Source organism: Herpailurus yagouaroundi, unplaced genomic scaffold (assembly GCF_014898765.1).
Source record: "Herpailurus yagouaroundi ecotype Mexico unplaced genomic scaffold, PumYag 162, whole genome shotgun sequence".
Classification (NCBI taxonomy): domain Eukaryota; kingdom Metazoa; phylum Chordata; class Mammalia; order Carnivora; family Felidae; genus Herpailurus; species Herpailurus yagouaroundi.
In genome coordinates this window covers 2,362,242-2,379,600 of record NW_024412403.1, presented here as the reverse complement: position 1 = coordinate 2,379,600, position 17,359 = coordinate 2,362,242, and the positions used below count along the sequence as shown (strand labels likewise).

The following is a 17,359-nucleotide window of genomic DNA, read 5'->3' as shown; positions in this document are numbered from 1 at the left end:
GTAACCTAACTTTACACCTGAAGGAACTAGAAAAAGAGGAACAAAGCCCAGACTTAGTAGAAGGAAAGAAATAACAAACGTTAGAGCAGAAAGAAATGAAGCAGACTAAAAAGGCAATAGGAATGATCAATGAAACTGGGAGCTGGTTCTTTGAAACGATACAGTCGACAAACTTTTAGCTAGACTCACCAAGATAAAAAGAGAGAGGACTCAAATCAGAAATCGAGGAGATGTTACAGCTGACACCACAGAAATACAAAGGATCACAAGAGACTGTTAACGGACAATCGTATGCCGACAAATCGGGCAACCTAGAAGAAAGGGATAGATTCCTAGGAACATACCACCTACCAAGAGTGAACCATGAGGAAACAAAATCTGAACAGAATGATTACTAGTAAGGAGACTGAATCAATAATCAGAACCTCCCAACAAGTGAAAGTCCAGCCAGAAGGTTTCACTGGTGAAGTCTACAGAATGTTCAAAGAAGATGTATTAATTCTTAGTACATTCTTACTGCAGTTCTTAAACCCTTCGAGAAAACAGAAGAGGGGGGCTCTCTTCCAAACTCATTCTACGAGGCCAGCACTGACCTGGTACCAAAACCGGAAAAGGACACCACAAGAAAATTACAGGCCAGTGTCTCTGATGCGCTATGTGCAAAAGCCCTCAACAGAATGTTAGCAAGCCGTATTTAGCAATACACTAGAAGGATCATACACATGATCAAAAGGGCTTTATCTCAGGGATGCAAGCATGGTTCACCAGCCACAAATCCGTCCGTGTGATACACCATGGTAACAGTAGCGAAGTGAAGGCTGAAAAGAGACACAGGAAAGGCATTTGGCAAAATTCGACATCCATTTATGGTAGAAACTCTCAACAAAGTGGAGATAGAGGGAACATACCACAACGTAATAAAGTCCACGTATGACAAGCCCACGCTAATAATGTGCTGGACGCTGAAAGCCTTTCTTTTAAGATCAGGAGTGAGACAAGGATGCCTGCTCTTGTCACTTTTATTCCACGTGGTACTGGAAGTCTTTGCCAGAGCAGTTAGGCAAGAAAAAAGAAATAAAAGGCATCCAAATCGGAGGGAAAGAAGTAAAATGTCACTATTTGCAGATGGCATATTGCGTGTGTGTGTGTGTGTGTGTGTGTGTGTGTGTGTGTATACATATATATAAAGCTCTAAAGGCTTCATCAAAAAACTTAAATTCAGTAAAGGTGCAGGATACAAAATGAGTATGCAGACATCTGTTGTGGTTCTCTATACTAATGATGAGCTATTGGAAGGAGAAATAAAGAAAACAATTCTATTTACAATTGCATCTAAAAGAATAAAATACCTAGGAATAAATTTAACCAGGGAGGTGACAAACCCACATACTGAAAACTACAAAACAGATGAACACAAGAGAATCTAGAAACATAAAAATAATATAAAAATAGGGAGGGGTACAAAACATAAGAGCGTCTAAAATACAGAGAGCAAAATGAGGGGGGCTGGAGGGGTTGTGGGAGGGGGGAGGGCCAAATAGGCAAGGGGCACTAAGGAGGACACTTGTCGGGGTGAGCACTGGGTGTTGTGCGTAGGGGACCAATCACTGGATTCTACTCCTGAAGTCGTTATTGCACTGTAGGCTGACTAACTTGGATGTAAATTTAAAAAATCAATCAAATAAGTGAAATTTAAAAAAAAAGAAAGAAAACTACAAAACTTTGATGAAAGAAATTGAAGAAGATACAGATACATGGAAAGATAACCTGTGCTCTTGGATTGGAAGATTTAATACTGTTAAAATGCCCATAACTACCCAAAGCAATATACAGATTGAGTGTAATCCCTACCGAAACTCTGATGGCATTTTTTGTAGAAACAGAACAGAGAATCGTAAAATGTATGAAACCACAAAAAACCCCAAATACCCACCACTTTCTTGAGAAAGAATAAAGCTGTGGGCACCATGCTCCCTGACTTCAAACTATATTACAAAGCTATAGTAATCAAAACATTATGGTGTTGGCATAAAAGCACATACACAGATCAGTGGAACAGAATATAGAGTGCAGAAATAAATGCACGCATATATGATCAGTTTATTTATGACAAAGGAGCCAGGAATGTGTAATGGAGAAAAGACAGTGTCTTCAGATAAATGCTGCTGGAAAAACTGGGCAGCTACATGCAAAAGAATGAAGCCGGACCCGTGTCTTACGCACAAAAAAATAACTCAAAATGGATTAAAAGCTAGAATGTAAGACCTAAAGCCATAAAATCCTAGGAGAAAATAGGTGGTGAGCTCCTTGACATTGGTCTTGGCAGTGATTTTACGGATCTGACACCAAAAGCAAAAATTAACAAGTGGGACCACATCAAATAAAAAAGCTTTTACACAGCAAAGGAAACCATCCACAGAGTCAAAAGACAACCTACTGAACGGGAGAAAATATTTTCAAATCGTATATATCTGATAAGGTGGTAATACCCAAAATATATCAAGGACTCCTACAACTCTAGCAAAAGCCCCCACAACCTGATAAAAATGGGCAGAAGATCTGAATAGACATTTTTCCAGAGAAGACACACAGATGCTCAACATTACTAGTCAGGCTGATGGGATGTGCAGAGACGGAGCCCTCATGCGCTGTTGGTGGGGATGCCGACTGGGGCGGCGCTCTGGAGAACAGTATGAACGTGCCTCAAAACATTAAGAATAGGGGCGCCTGGGGGGCTCAGTCGGTTGAGTGTCCGATTTAGCTCAGGCCGTGATCTCATGGTTTGTGGGTTCGAGCCCCGCATCGGGGTCTGTGCTGACAGCGCGGAACCTGGAACCTGCTTCGGATTCTGTGTCCCTCTCTCTCTGCTCGTCCCCTGCTCACCCCCTGTCTCTCTCTTTCTCTCTCTCTTTCTCTCAAAAATAAACATTAAAAATAGAACTACCCTACAATCTAGCAATTCTACTTCTGGGCATTTATCCAAAGAGAATGAAAACAGTTACTTGAAAAGGTATCTGCACCCCCGTGTTCACCGCAGCTTTATTTGCAACAGCCCTAAGTGTCCAGCGATGGATGAATGAATGGATAGAGAAAACATTGTGTAGATGCACCGTGGAATATTACTCACCATAAAAAAGAAGGAAATCTTGCCATTTGCAATCTTCCCGTGGACCTTGAGGACGTTACGCTCACTGAAATAAGAGAAAGACAAATACCATACGATCTCTCTTCTATATGGAATCTAAAAACAACTAAAACTAAGCTCATAGATAGAGCAGACCGGTGGATGCCAGAGGCAGGGGTGAGAGATGAGACAGGAGAAATGGGTGAGCTGGGTTTTTTTGTTTTTTTGTGTGTGTTTTTTAGTTGAAATAAGTCGAATAATTAAAAAAAAAAACAAACATGCGTTAAACCTGTAGGATAACAGGCTAACACACACAGTCATCGCAGAGAGATGAGGCTTAGAACACAAGACTGGTCAGCACCTCAGGGATAATGTTTTAATTTTCATTTGAAATTTTCTTCCCTTATCTGGTAACAGAGTTCAGGAGGTGAAGTTGATACTTACTTCAACGTGAGCGTGAAACCAGGGCTGGATGAACATGCATCTGTGCTCTGTGTCATTTGTTCCAGGGGGAAGTAAAAGGAAGCTTGAAGCAAGGCTCATGCCCTTAGCGGAGTTACCAGCTGGGTCCACACCGCGCCCCCAAAGTGCTTGCTTCTCTGTTACGTAGTCGTTGTCGTGTGGATTATTTGGCTAATTCATTTTGTAACAGTGATTGATCATGTCGACTTGACAGAGCACTTTGTTATAACCTCCCGCACGTTAAAAACCGCCTTTGGCATCGCGGCCATGTCAGTGTGGGAAGAGCGAGGTGGCGCTGGTGTTCCTTGCCACGGCATCAGCTCTGGAGCTTTGGAGACCGTTCTGGTGACTCCCGCACATTTGGCCGCTTCCGTGTTTATTTTTCTCGTCTGTGTACGTAGTTTTATGTTTCCCCTTTGTTCATGCATGTGATTAATGGAGGTTTGCTTTCTAAGCAAGAAATGGCGAGGCCATCGAATGTCTAAGAGATTGGCAGCCACCGCTGATTTGGATGGATGGTGTGGCGGTGGCTGTGGTCGTCGAGTGGTCTGAACGCGTGTCCCTCCGTCTCTCCTCAGGTGTCCATTGACTGCCCGTGGTCCATCTACTCCACTGTCATCGCCCTGACCTTCAGCGTGCCCTTCAGGACCACACACTCTCTTCTGTCCGCCGGGACACGGTAAAGGTGGCCCCCAGGCCTTGCTCCTGCCCCACGCCCTCCTCCACGGAGCCCCTGGCTGCGCAGAGCTCGGCCTCAGGGACACCGAGCATGTTTTCTTACGTAACCGTGACGCCGCTTTCCACGTGTTGAGATTCACAGGGATTTCCTGCTGCTCTGTAACAGCCGGTCCGGATTCACATTTCCCCAGATGTCTCAGAAATGCCTTTGTGCGGTTAGGATGTGGGCAGTGGGATCCAAACCAAGGCCCCATTTGATTATTAGAGACTTTCTTCTCTCCTGTTTCTCAAGCCAGCGACCCATTGACAAACTTGGGTCATTTCTCCTCTAGAAGGTCCACCATTCTGAACTTGACTGGTCAGGATCTTGTGGGTTTGGGTAACTGTTTCCAAAGGCAACTGTTAGTTCCGTCTGAGCCAGGATTTCAGCCCCAGCACTACTGACGCTCGGGTCCGGTAGCTCCTTGTTTGGGGGGAGCCGTGGGGCTTCTGCACACCCCCGCCACTCCCGTTTTATGCCCGTGGCCCTCCCCATCCTCCCCACCCCCACTGTGGCCACCAGAAGTGTCTTGAGGTGTAGCACCACGTCCCCTGCAGGGGCAAAACCGCCTCCAGGGGGGAAGCGCTTCTGCTCTAGAAGCCGGGTTCTATTCTGATTCGGCCATTGGACGCGAGCGCTTGGAGGCGGAGCCCTGTGCCGTGTGTCCCCGCCAGGAGACCGTTTCCCACTGTCCCACCATAAGTGGTGACGTGCACACTGCTCCCTGGGCTCAGGGCTGAGTCTGGCCTCTCGTCACAAAATTCCTTTTGTTTTCATCCGTTGATGACCTCGGATGACCTTTGCATCATTTGGGAACAACGGTGTCGGAACTGTATTTAGAGCGGGCGCTCTGCTAGCGGCTTGCTTGCGTTTCCTTCACGTTACGGGGAGGGAACCGTAGATGTTAATGGCGAAGACACCAGCGCTTCCGAGCAGAGCCTGGGTCGCTTTATGCAGACTTGTCGTCGTGTGCATCAGGGGTCAACGTGGACCCCGCACTTCGTTTCTCCGGGACCATCACTCTCTCCAGCCTAACTCCCCGCAAGCTGCTGCGTGTGCAGAAGTCCAGTGACAGCCGTGTAACGGCACTGGGTCAGAAACAGAACGTTCTTTAGTCCGGTTTTCCTCAGAAGCAGCTTGCTTGGGGAGATTGGGTTTTGGTGGGGACACTTTCCCCCGTAAAATCGAAGGTGGAAACACACGTAACAAGTGGTTCCTACTTCACTTCCCCAGGAAGATCTTCTCAAGAAACCAGAGTACGTTTACTGAAGTTCTTAAGTTTCAAAATCACATTCTTTCTTTTTCTGCTTCAGGAAGTACATTCAAGTTTGTGTCCAGAATTTGTCGGAACTTGACTTTGAGCTGTCGGACGGTCACCTCGTGGATCCTGACAGTAACGCCGACCTACGGCTGGTGCCGCTGAACGCGAAGTCCCCGCAGGTAACGGCTCTCTGGGGTGGAGCGTCCACCCCCGGCAGGAAACGGCGGGGGCCAGGGTGCGACGGTGGTTCCAGCAGGTTTTGATGAAGTCATAGTCTGCCTGTAGAGTGAGCCTTGCAGCCCCGAGAGTGACGTCCCGGCGATAAGCGCGTCTGCTCTGAAACGGCCGCGTCTTTGCCGTGACGTGCGTGCTGTGCCTCCTGCAGGCTGGGCGGCACGGGGCGGATTGGGGACAGTGCTGTCTGCGTTCTGAGAGGGGTTCAGCCTTAAGTTTGCCCTGCTGTGTGCACAGCTTTCTGGGAACACCTGTCCGTGCCCGAGGAAGACCTCTCGTGCCTGTGTAGCTTTGTAAGGCATCCCACCCGTGTTCGCGCTGCCTGGCTGAGCGCAGACCTTGCCGTCGCAGACGTTCAAAGGGTTTCTCAGGATGTGTGATCTGTAGCATTTTTGAAGGACTTCCCCCGGCTAAGAGCTGACCCATTTCAGACGCTGGCCCAGTTCATCCCTGTGCTCACGGGCGGTACTGGTGCTTCATTCAGGCTGATGTTAAGTCTAAAGTCATTGGCCTGAACGTAAAGGCGACCTTTGCCATCGGTTGATGGCATTTCCCAGTTTGGAAACGTACGAGACACCGTGTACTGATAAACGTTCTTGAAGCACTTTTATGGTCCCTTGTGCCATGAAGCTTACGGAGTCGGAGAAGATTAAAACCTTTAACTGACTTGGCGCAGTCTTCCAGTGGAGAAGGGCAGGAGGACCGTGGGGCACGGGTGGGAGCACCAGGAGGCGGGTCCCGGCGGTGGGCTCGGAGCGCGGCTTGGGGTGCGGTGTCTGCTGCGTCCGTGTGCGTGATGACGGTGACTCTTTCTGCAGCACATCCACAGCAAGCAGTCGGTGTTCTTTGTGTGGGAGCTGAAGTGGACGCGAGAGCCTCCCCCTTCTCTGCGCTGCCGGTTCTCCGTTGGATCCTCCCCGGCTTCGGGAGGACGGCTCTCCATCCCCTTAAAGCCGTACACTTACGACTTTCAAGTGGAAAATTTTTTCGTATGTATTGCGTTCTTTTTTGGTGGGAGTGTGGGGTGGGAAATGGAAGGTGGCATCATCCTCCTTTTAGTGAAGAAAAAACCGGGTAGAAAAAAGTCTTCAGAGCAACGAGGCAACAGATCGAGGAAAGTAGTTAACACCTGGAGCAGCTCAGTCGCTGGCTGATTTATTGTAGACCCGCGGGTCCTTTTCGGGTGACACGTGTGGCCCTGGCGCAGGCCTGCCGGTGGCCTTCCGATGGGTGTTTATAGAGACCCAAGGCTCCTGATCTCTGCTCCCTTTTCTCTCGCCCACATTCAGAATGTCCCGGAACTATTTCTTAGAGCCCTTTCATCCTGATCCTGGCTGCCGCTCAGGGGGGGTTACTTTATAAGGCACCTCTCCGGTTTTTTAAAAGAAAAGCTGACAATATGTAGAAACTGACTTCACGAGTATTGCGAAGATGTTCCCATAACCTGCGCATGAAGCGCGGGGCTGAATGTAGCCTTGAGCTGGATGAGGACACGCGGCTGTGTGTTCGTTTCTTTGGCGAGACGCTGGATGCTGTGTCAGGGAAATCAAAACGCAAACACACGATTTTGTGCTGTTTCCTTCCCTTCTCTACTGCTGAAGTTGTCAGGCACTCTGGGGTGTGTTTGTGCGTGTGGCTCTTGCTCTGAGCGGGTTTTTCGGTAACCCCTTTCGGCCAAAAGACTGTTTTATTTCACTGTCTTTATCAGACTTAGATTCCGGCGTAGTCACCAGCATGATTCGTCTTTTCGTGCCACAAGCAGGAGCCTTTTTGGTGTTTTAACACCAGCGCCACGACCACTCCCGTGGCGCAGAGGCCGTGACTGCGTCTGGCCTGCTTATTACCACGCGGTAACTCGCCCGCGGTCACGCTGTCGCGTCTGGCTTTGCTGCTTCCTCTCCACGTGGAGAGCACAGAGACATTTCTGGTGGATCGCTCTTTGAAAACGCATTCTCTGGGGCGCCTGGGTGGCTCGGTCGGGTGCTACCGACTTCGGCTCAGGTCGTGACCTCGCGGTCCGTGAGTTCGAGCCCCGCGTCGGGCTCTGTGCTGACGGCTCGGAGCCTGGAGCCTGCTTCTGATTCCGTGTCTCCCTCTCTCTCTGCCCCTCCCCGGCTTGCACTCTGTCCCTCTCTGTCTCTCAATAAGAAATAAACGTTAAAATAAAATTAAAAAAAGAAAACGCATTCTGTGAGGCCCAGAAATTAAAGACGCCACTTTTTTTTAAGGAAAGCTGTTTTGAGATTGAGATACACAGTCTATACACCATGAATTTCACCCATTCGAAGTAGACGGTTCAGCACAGTCGGCATATTGACAGAGTTATGCAGCCATCATCATGGTCTCATTTTATTTTTGTTTTTTAAATGTTTATTTATTTTGAGAGAGAACGAGAATGTGAGCAGGGGAGGGGCAGAGAGAGAGAATCAAGCAGGCTTCCACACTCAGCATGGATCCCAATGTGGAGCTCGATCTCACAACCCTGGGGTCTGACCTGAGCCAAAATCCAGTCGGACACCCAACTGACCGAGCCACCCAGGGGCCCCCAGGCTCTCAGTTTAGGACACTTTAAACATTTTGCTTTATTTATTTTGTCTTTTAAATATTTTTTAAGTGTTTCTTTATTTTGACAGGAAGAGAGCGAGCACGAGGCGGGAAGGGGCAGAGAGAGAGGGAGAGAGGGAATTTCAAGCAGGCCCCGCGCTGTCCACACAGAGCCCGACGTGGAGCTTGATCTCACAAACTGAGATCATGACCTGAGATCAAGAGGGAGACTTTCAACCGACTGAGGCCCCCCACTCTGCCCCGGGCGCCCCTTCATTTTAGAACACTTTGATCTTTCTGGAAAGAAACCTTCTACCCCAGCCCGAGGCAACCTGCAGATCTGCCTGTTCCAAACACTTCCTGCACACGGGAGCATGTCACACGGCTCTTTCTGCGACTGGCTTCTTTGCCTTGGCGGACTGTTCCCAGGGTTCACACATTGTGTTGCTTAGATCAGACTTCAGACTTCAGTGGAGGAAGAGTATTCCGCTGTGTGCATAGACCACGTTTCCTTTCCCAGTTGTCGGTGGCTGGCCGTCTGGGTTGTGTCCGCCGTGGAGGGGACACACGTGGCGGGGGCTGTTCCGAACAGTAATGCCGTGAGAGTCCCCGTGCGAGTGTTTGCGAGTTCAGCTCTGGTGGGCAGATAACCGGGTGGGGTTGCCCGGTCCTGTGGCAACTCTGTTTACGGTTTTGTGAAGTTGTCGCGCTGGTTTTCAAAGGGACACCGTCGAGTACCCCCCAGCAGCGTGTGAGCTCCGGGTCTGCACATGCACACCGACACTTGTTTTGGTGTCTCCTTGCTTCTAGCCAGCCCCGGGGCCGTGAGGCGGCATCTCGCCCTGGCCCTGTTGCCACACTTCCCTGACGGTAAATGATGCCAGACGTCACTCATGCACTTCTTGGCCGCTTGCATGTTTTTCCTTTGGAAAGATGTCTGTTCGTATCCTCTGCCCATTAAAAAATTTTTTCTTTAATGTTTATTTACTTTCGAGAAAGAGAGAGAGACAGAGCACGAGTGGGGAAAGGCAGAGAGAGAGGGAGACACAGAATCCGAAGCGGGCTCCAGGCTCCGAGCTGTCAGCACAGAGCCTGACGCGGGGCTCAGACCCACGAACCGCGAGATCGTGACCTGAGCCGAAGTCGGACGCTCAACCCATTGAGCCACCCAGGCGCTCTGGATGGATCCTCTGTCTTCCCGTCCCCCTCTCTGTGCCCCTCCCCTGCTTACCCTCTTTCAAAAATAAACACCCCCCACCCCCCACCCCCCCAAAAAAGAGAGAGACTGAGGTGCCTGAGGTGGGGACTTGCCAGGCACGCCGTCCCTCCAGGGCGATTGTTTAGGGGCCGTGCGCAGCACCTCTGCTGGCCGACTCCGCGAAGGGCTGAGCCGGCCCCTTCCCTCAGCCCTCTGGCACGTCTGTGGGCAGCACCCCCGTGGCCTAGAATAGCGTTTCTCCAGGTTGTTTCTGCATCTGTGCTTGTCTGTCTCTTTCTTGCCCAGACGTTATATAACGTGAGAGCTGAGATCCTGCCCCCTTCGGGAACGGAGCACTGTAGGACGGGCTCGCTCTGCTCCTTGGAAGTGTCTATCACGCGGCTCTCCGACCTCTTGGAGGTGGATAAGGATGAGGCACTGACAGAATCCGACGAGTATTTTTCCACCAAGCTTATGTATGAAGGTAGGTCTGGAGGCATCTCTTCCCCTGGCTGTTGTGCTAATCCAGTGCTTGAAGTGATGGTGCCCTCCCTTTCTCACAGTATAGTGTTCTTTGTCTGAAGAGAGAATGTTCTAGAATCAAAAAAGCTCATTCGAATGTTGCGTTGTATAGCAGGTTCCTAGGCTGGCAGGATGTTGGACTTGGTTCTGGGGAGGCATTCTTCCTACAGGTGTTTTTAAGCAGTCGTTGGGCTCAGTGCTGGCAACACGGGGGCCCCTAGAGCTGCCGTCCCTCTCTGCCTGGGGCTCGGGGCCTTCCCGTGGCCGTGGAAGCGAGGCCAGAACTCTGGCGCTCAGCGGCCCATGCGCCCTGGAGTCCCTGCCCCTGTCCTTTCCCTTCTGGCCTCCTGGAATCCCCCGCTCCGTCCCCCACCTGACGCTGACCCCCCGCCTGGGCCCCTCTGCTCGCTGACTCCCCCCCCGAAGCCCCGCTCCGCCTCCGCCAGGGCCGTCGGCGTGGAGTGTCGGGACCTCTTAGGCTCTAAAAAGTGGTTGAGGAGCCAAATATTTCTTTCTTTAGCTACTTAAAAAATAACATTACACGAACTCATGCTTGAAAGATAGCTGTTTTCCAAAACAAGACAGAACAGTGAGAAGGGGCGCCTGAGTGACTGTGGGTTAAGCGTCTGACTTCAGCTCAGGTTCTGCGCTGACAGTGCAGAGCCAGGTTGGGACTCTCTCTCTCTCTCTCTCTCTCTCTCTCTCTCTGCCCCTCCCCATCTCATGCTCTCTTACTCTCGAAATAAACAAACTGGAAAAAAAAAAGGAGAGAAAAGAAAATAGACGGGTGACCTTGATTTGAGTTCTTTCAAATCTGATTCCTGGTTCCACGGAAGGCAGCTGAGCCTTCCTTTCTGCCGCACTCGGTCTGCGGTGACACATTGTGCCGGCTGGAGTGCGTGATGGGACCCCAGGCCCGCGTAGATCTGTAGTTGGTACAGGGCAGTATTTCAGACAACCATCTGTGACACTACACCAAAACATGACAAGTGCTGGGCTTTTAGAGGCCAGTTACAGGGTGGAATCTGAAATCATGTGAATGAACTTTTCGTACTCCGTTTCTTTAAATCCTTTGACCTGGCTTGTGGTTTGACTCTTCTTTCTTTCTTTCTTTCTTTCTTTCTTTCTTTCTTTCTTTCTTTCTTTCTTTCTGAGAGGGAAAGAGAGTGAGAGTGCATGGTGCTGGGGGGCGGGTGGGGAGAGGCAGAGGGAGAAGGAGGGGGAGGGAGGGAGGGAGTCAGTCCCAAGCAGGTTCCACGCGCAGGGCAGAGCCCAACACGGGACTCTTTGTCACAACCGTGAGATCATGACCTGAGCCGAAATCAAGAGTCACATGCTTAACCGACTGAGCCACCCGGGCGTCCCTGGCTTGTGGTTTGAAAGGCTCTTCTACCCAGGCAGCATTTTGTGACACCATGGCTTGGTCACTTGGGAAACGGGCCTCCTGATGCACGTGGACCTGCACATGCTGTCACCTTCTGTTCTACCGTATGACACGTTCGCACCCGTTTCCAGCTCCCGCTGAGCTCATTAGGGTGGTCTGAGTCCTGGGACACTGCCTGGATCCCAGTGGCAAAGCCAAGCTTTCCAAAAGCCCAACTTTGATCAGAGTTTGAGATTGTATCATTGGCACCTTGGAAGTGACGGGCTCCCGCCACTCGTTCCCGAGACCACATCTGCCGAATTCCCCAGACTGAACGGCACCGCTAATGCCGTCCGCGGTGAGCTCGGTAGTCTGTGACCCGTGCTGCGCCCGGGTCCACGTGCTGAGCTACCGGAGACGGTGCCTCGGGGGGCCCAGGGTGAGGAGCACACAGGACCTCCCTCTAATGATTTGCAACTTCTTGTGAGTCTGTAACCATTTCTGAGTTAAAGTTAAAAAGATGTTTACTTAAGGGTTGCATTTAATAAAACTAACTTGACTGCTTCAGGAAGGACCTGCTTAAGGAAAACTGGCAGTTTTTATCCCCAGATGTGTGGTGTTGGGGAGCCCACCGCCACGACTCTCCCGCCTGTGGGGCCTCGGTTCACGCTGGGACCCGCGGTCCTGCCCGCCCAGCGCACAGGGCAACACGGGGGGTGGGGGGAAGGCGGGAGTGTGAAGGCAGCGTTGGCCCCGTACTGCCCTGGGGACCACGCACAGAACCGCTCCAGCGTGTCCCTCCCACATGCGGCTTCGGCCTCTGCGTGTCCTTTGGTACCACCTGTCCCCAGAGGCTCCTCCTCCCCGTCTGTAGGCAGCCTGCCCTCTGCTGCCCCTTCTTTGCTGCTCGTGAAGCTTCTAGTCCTTGAAGCCCCTTGGCTCCTGCTTTGCGTCCCCTTACAGAGGGGACGCCGTAACCTCTCTGCAAGGTCGTCCACTTCTTGAGGACAAGGCGCCCCTCCTTTTTGCTTTTGAGTGCCTTCCCAGTTGGGGATTCACATCGTGCCGAGTGACCTCCCGTTTGTGTTGTAGAAGGTGCCAACGACTGCCGTGCGCCAAGGCTCTCTGAGGCGCGGGTGGAGGTGCTCTCTATACGTCTCTTTCCGTCCCATCGAGAGGCTTGTCTGAGCGGTGGAGTTGGGATCGGGACCCCTAGTCTTACGCCACCGCTTACCAGACGCGCCAGCGTCCTGCCCTGCCCGCGTTCCAGGTTGAACAGCCAGGGCGGCCACCGTCTTGAAACATCACACACGAAGTTTTCAAGTGAAATTGAATTGCTGCTGTTCATTTCTTAACTTGAGGAGAAAAAAGTGATTTTCCCTATGCGTCTAACACGTATTTTCGTTATTCAGCCGACGCGTTTTATGTTCAGAAGCAGTTAGGAGACATTAAAATACAGACTGTGTCCGGTTTGGGATTTTGCGCTCTGGGGCGTGGGACTATTGACGCCTCTTATTTGGGTGTGGAAACCGAATGCTTTTGCCGGGGCCAAACCTGTGCTCTCGTCTGCGTTTCAGTGGTCGACAACAGTAGCAACTGGGCGGTGTGTGGGAAAAGTTCTGGCGTCATCTCCATGCCTGTGGCCGCCCGGGCCACTCACCGCGTCCACATGGAGGTGATGCCCCTCTTTGCGGGTTACCTGCCCCTTCCCGACGTCAGGCTCTTCAAATACCTCCCCCACCACTCCGCGCACTCCTCGCAGCTGGACGCTGGTAAGGACTCAGAGATGGGGTGCGCTCGCCATCGGAGCGAGAGACGGCTCCGTGCGGGGATGGGGGAGGGGGGCTCCGCTCGCAGGGCCCGCGCTTCCTGACCAGTCGCGTGTGCTCGGTGCCGGTGGCGTCTAACCGAAAACCCGCTCGGGGTTACGGGTTGTAGGCGCCTGCTCCGGGGCTGGGTCCTCTGAGGGCCCGCGCGCCGGATCCCCTTAGGGGTGGCCTCGTTTAACGTTCTCTCGCTCGGAAGGAAGGTCAGCTTGGGTGGCTTGCGGCTCCCCGGGGCAGGTAGCAGGTCCCCGTCGCGGGCCCGCGCCTCACTTCCTGTGCGTTTTGCAGATAGCTGGATAGAGAGCGACGGGCTGTCGGTGGACAAGCACGTGGACGAGCAGCCGGACGGCGGCAGCGGCGGCAGGTGCAGGGGCAGCGCACACCTGGCCTCCGGCGGCGGCGAGCACAGGGGTTTGCCCATGCCCCGGCTGCAGGCGCTGCCTCCCGGCCAGGTCTTCAACGCCAGCGTGGGCACGCAGGTGCTGGTCATCCCCAGCAAAGACGACCACGTCCTCGAAGTCAGCGTCACATGACCGTGCCTCGGGTCCTCGCGCGCCCCAGGCCGTTCGTGGGTGCGCTTGAAGGGGTCCCGCCTCCTCTGCCCCCCATCGTCACATCCTAGCGCTAACCGGACTCTCGGTGATTCTGCCTGGCCGTGGAGGCGTCAGAGAATGTCAGCGCGCAGCCGGTCGGCCGAGTGACAGCGTCATTTCCGTGTTGTCCGTGGTGTAAGATTCCCCGTTATTTCTTTTTTCCTCCCTGTCCTTGTGCCGGCGCCTCCGGGGTTTGCCTGGACCCCACCCCCGCCAGCCCTCTCCCTGCCCCTGGAAGGTCTGTGCCCTGCTCTCTCACCCGGCAGCCTCCCGGTCTGCCGGCTCCTTATGGAGTCCGTGGGCCTTCCAGGGGGACACACGGCCACCCTCGCCGTCTTAGTAGTGACACGTGTATGCCTTTCTGGGCACACGGCTGCCCTCTTTCTGGACCGGTTGGATTTGTAAGGCTCCTGAGGGATAAAACACCGTCCTTTACCCAGATGAGTTGTGCTTCTCTAGAATAACACCCTTTGAGAGCGGGTCAGCGAGGCTGAGTGCTGGAGGGGGGAGGGAACTGAGCCCCTTCTGTGCCTTGGGACGTCACACTGGGAGGGCCTGGAGCCTCCGTTAGCTGGAGCCATTTTAAGGTACTTTGGGGAGACTAGACCAGGGCCTAAAGGACCACTGGTACTGAAATAGTTTAGGAATAAACGTTTCTGGAACCCCTTTTCCCCATGATATTGATTGAATTATCATATGCGCTTGGAATTAAATATGTATTTATTTTAATTATCATTACATTGGGGGTTGGTACATTGTTTTCTTCTCACCTTAAAAGTCTTTCCATGTCATTGTCGCTGTGTAATCGATACTTTCTTCCGCACCTTAAGTCCTAGAGGTTAAGAGGCTCCATTTCAGTGGAGATTGGCGGGGCCCTGTCAGTGTGCTTCTAGTCTGGTTGTGGGAATGACGGAAGTCTTGGAATATTCTCTGCCGGTCCACTAAAATTGCAGTCGTAACCGTACCAATGGATTAATTTGCTCTCGGTTGTAAATTTAATTGTACATATGGTTGATTTATTATTTTTAAAAGTACAGACTAACGGATGTAATGTTTATGTAGAAGTTGCACCAAAAATCAAGGACAAAATAAATGTGTGTTTGTTTTTACTGGTGTGAGAGTCACAGCTTGTAAATAAGTGTTGGCTGTATGAAACCTTTTCCAGCTCTCCAAAGCAATGTATTTTTGTACATAAGAGATAGAGAACTCTTACTTCCCCGGGAAAGCGTGGTCAGAACGGAGCCCGGCAGGCTGATGCAGAAAGGGAGTGCGGTCAGGCCCAGAGGGCACGGCCTCACGCCCAGCTGGAGACGAAAGGGGCCTGCTTGTCACCTGCCAGAGAGAGGCTGGAGGAGGCTGGCGTTGAGGGGGTGGTGGGGACTTGGGGCTGCGGGGGTGAAGGGGCAGATCAGAGTCCTTGTTCCCACGCTTCTGTGTTGTCTCTCAAATCACTCAGAAAATAAGGTGGTGTGATTCCCCCGCACCCCACCCTGTGTCTTTTTCGTTTACAGAAATTGGAGATACGTAAAGAAGATCAATATTTGTGAGTTTAATTAAACTTTTCAGAAATTAATCTTCCTTAGGTGCACTTTAAAACTAATAAACTTGGTCAACTAGGCAAATTAGAGCTTCGGAGTCTTATGATAGTTTAGGGTTTCTAAAATGTTTGTTTTGTTGTAAAAATTGATGATTGCCCTACGGATCTGCCAAGCCCTGTGGATGAAGAGATGTTTGAGACGTGATTCCGCCCGAAACACCTCACGTGGTCAGTCTCGGAGCCACCGTGCCTAATGCGGCTTTCCCTCTACACTCCGGAAGGGGACGTGTGATTCGATGGTTACCTTATTTCTGTTTGATTGTGTGTGTGTGTGTGTGTGTGTGTGTGTGTGTGTGTGTGTGTGTGTCTAGGTTCCAATCCCAGGATGAAATTCTCTAATTACGTAATATATATAGAGGGAGAAAAGGGAGGGGAAATCCAAAATGTTCATGGTGGCTTCTTACTGTCCTCAATTTATATGAAATAAAATTTATTGGAGGTTTGGTTTTTTCTTCCCCAATTACCTGAGAGATCTTTTGCAACCTAAGTTACAAGGGTGCCTCTGTTTTTATTTTGTTTCGTTTTACCCAAAAGAAAAATGTTACCTATACCTTCGTCTTTTTTTTTTTCTTGAAGACAGTAATTCGATTTTTGTTGTGTTTACAATGAAATAAGGCTCATGTGTTTGCGACAGGCTGGTTTTGTTAGTAAAGATGTAGCAGCTGTTAAATAATTGTGAAGCCAGATATGGAATGTGCAGCTAAAAAGCAGAATGTGCAGCTGTTTTACAAATATCTGTGGAACATGTAAATACTAGCAAGTGGAAAAGGAAATAAGTTATAATTTTGGTGAATTTCATGGGGTTTCCTATGATTGGAAAAGTTATAACTTCTGATCTAATGTGGAAATTGCATTTAATCTGAAAATGACTATTACCTACGGTCCATTGTCAGCACAGCCGGTCGTGGGTTGGATTCTTATATAAGGGAGTCTTGGTTGATATCCCATAGTTAGTAGAGAAAATACACACAGGCTACTATCCAGTTTTTCTTTAGTGTTTAAAAGAAGAGTGAGTTACAAAATGAAATGAAAGAAACACTCCAGAAGTGTGCATTGAACGAAAAGGATACTACTTTTTAAAGAACAAACTACACTGATCTAAATGTTTTGCGGTCAAGCGTGATCTTTAAAATAAACCCTACGTGATTTTGGAATTTGATTTTTCATGAAAGTGCCCCCCTTTCTCTAAATTTATTCATCATATACGTCAGGCCGTAAGACCCAAAAGTATCCTTAATACAATTTGCTGGGATTCTGTGACTGGAAAAGGTGACAAGTTGGTGACTTTGACACTGCAGGTATTAATTCCATTTTCATGGTTTACTACGAGAGTCATTTTTCACATTATTCTGTAATATATTGTTAGACTAAAACCATTGTATTAAGACTTTAAAATGTAAGCATTATAATTCTGAAAATACAGATTTTAAGAAGAAACTTGGCTGTTTTGAACTTCATTCTTTTGGTGAGGAGCATGAAAGTTGAGTGTGTGAAGTTAAAGAATTTTCTGGTTTTCTCTCCCTAATGCTTCTTCCTGACTCGAAGCATAGATTATTTGCTTTGTGGGGAGCACAAGGGATTTTTTCATAATTCATTACCCTACAGGAACAATAGCCTACAGGAACAAAGACATTTGAGTGTTAAGGGCTTGGGGTTGTGGGGTTTTTTTGTTTTTTGTTTTTTGTTTTTGCTTTTTGTTTTTGTAGCTCTGTCTGCCAATGAAGTTAATTGCCTTTGTGACGTTTGGTAGCATCGACGATTTCTTTAGTTTACTCCGTCTCCTTGTTTTTGGTCCCCCCATTCATAATGCAGAGCTTAAATAATTAAGCGTGGGGTCAGAGCGCCTCACCCACTCAGGACGTGAGCCTTCTGGGCAGCGGCGCAAGCGGGACCCAAGAAGGACAGAGCCCCAGTCCT

At 50.3% G+C, this 17,359-nt stretch overlaps 1 protein-coding gene across 2 annotated transcripts in view; it reads left to right on the top strand.

Annotated features, from left to right (window-relative positions):
• Positions 1–16,879, top strand: part of TRAPPC10 (trafficking protein particle complex subunit 10) — a 67,790-nt gene extending 50,911 nt beyond the window's left edge. For both annotated transcript variants that reach the window (XM_040483792.1, XM_040483791.1), the window contains exons 18-23: positions 4,165–4,265; positions 5,618–5,744; positions 6,618–6,788; positions 9,848–10,025; positions 13,004–13,198; positions 13,541–16,879. In XM_040483792.1, coding sequence (XP_040339726.1) covers positions 4,165–4,265; positions 5,618–5,744; positions 6,618–6,788; positions 9,848–10,025; positions 13,004–13,198; positions 13,541–13,785 — 1,017 coding nt within the window. In that variant the 3' untranslated portion in view covers positions 13,786–16,879. The remainder of the gene's footprint in view (positions 1–4,164; positions 4,266–5,617; positions 5,745–6,617; positions 6,789–9,847; positions 10,026–13,003; positions 13,199–13,540) is intronic.
• Positions 16,880–17,359: the final 480 nt, after the last annotated feature.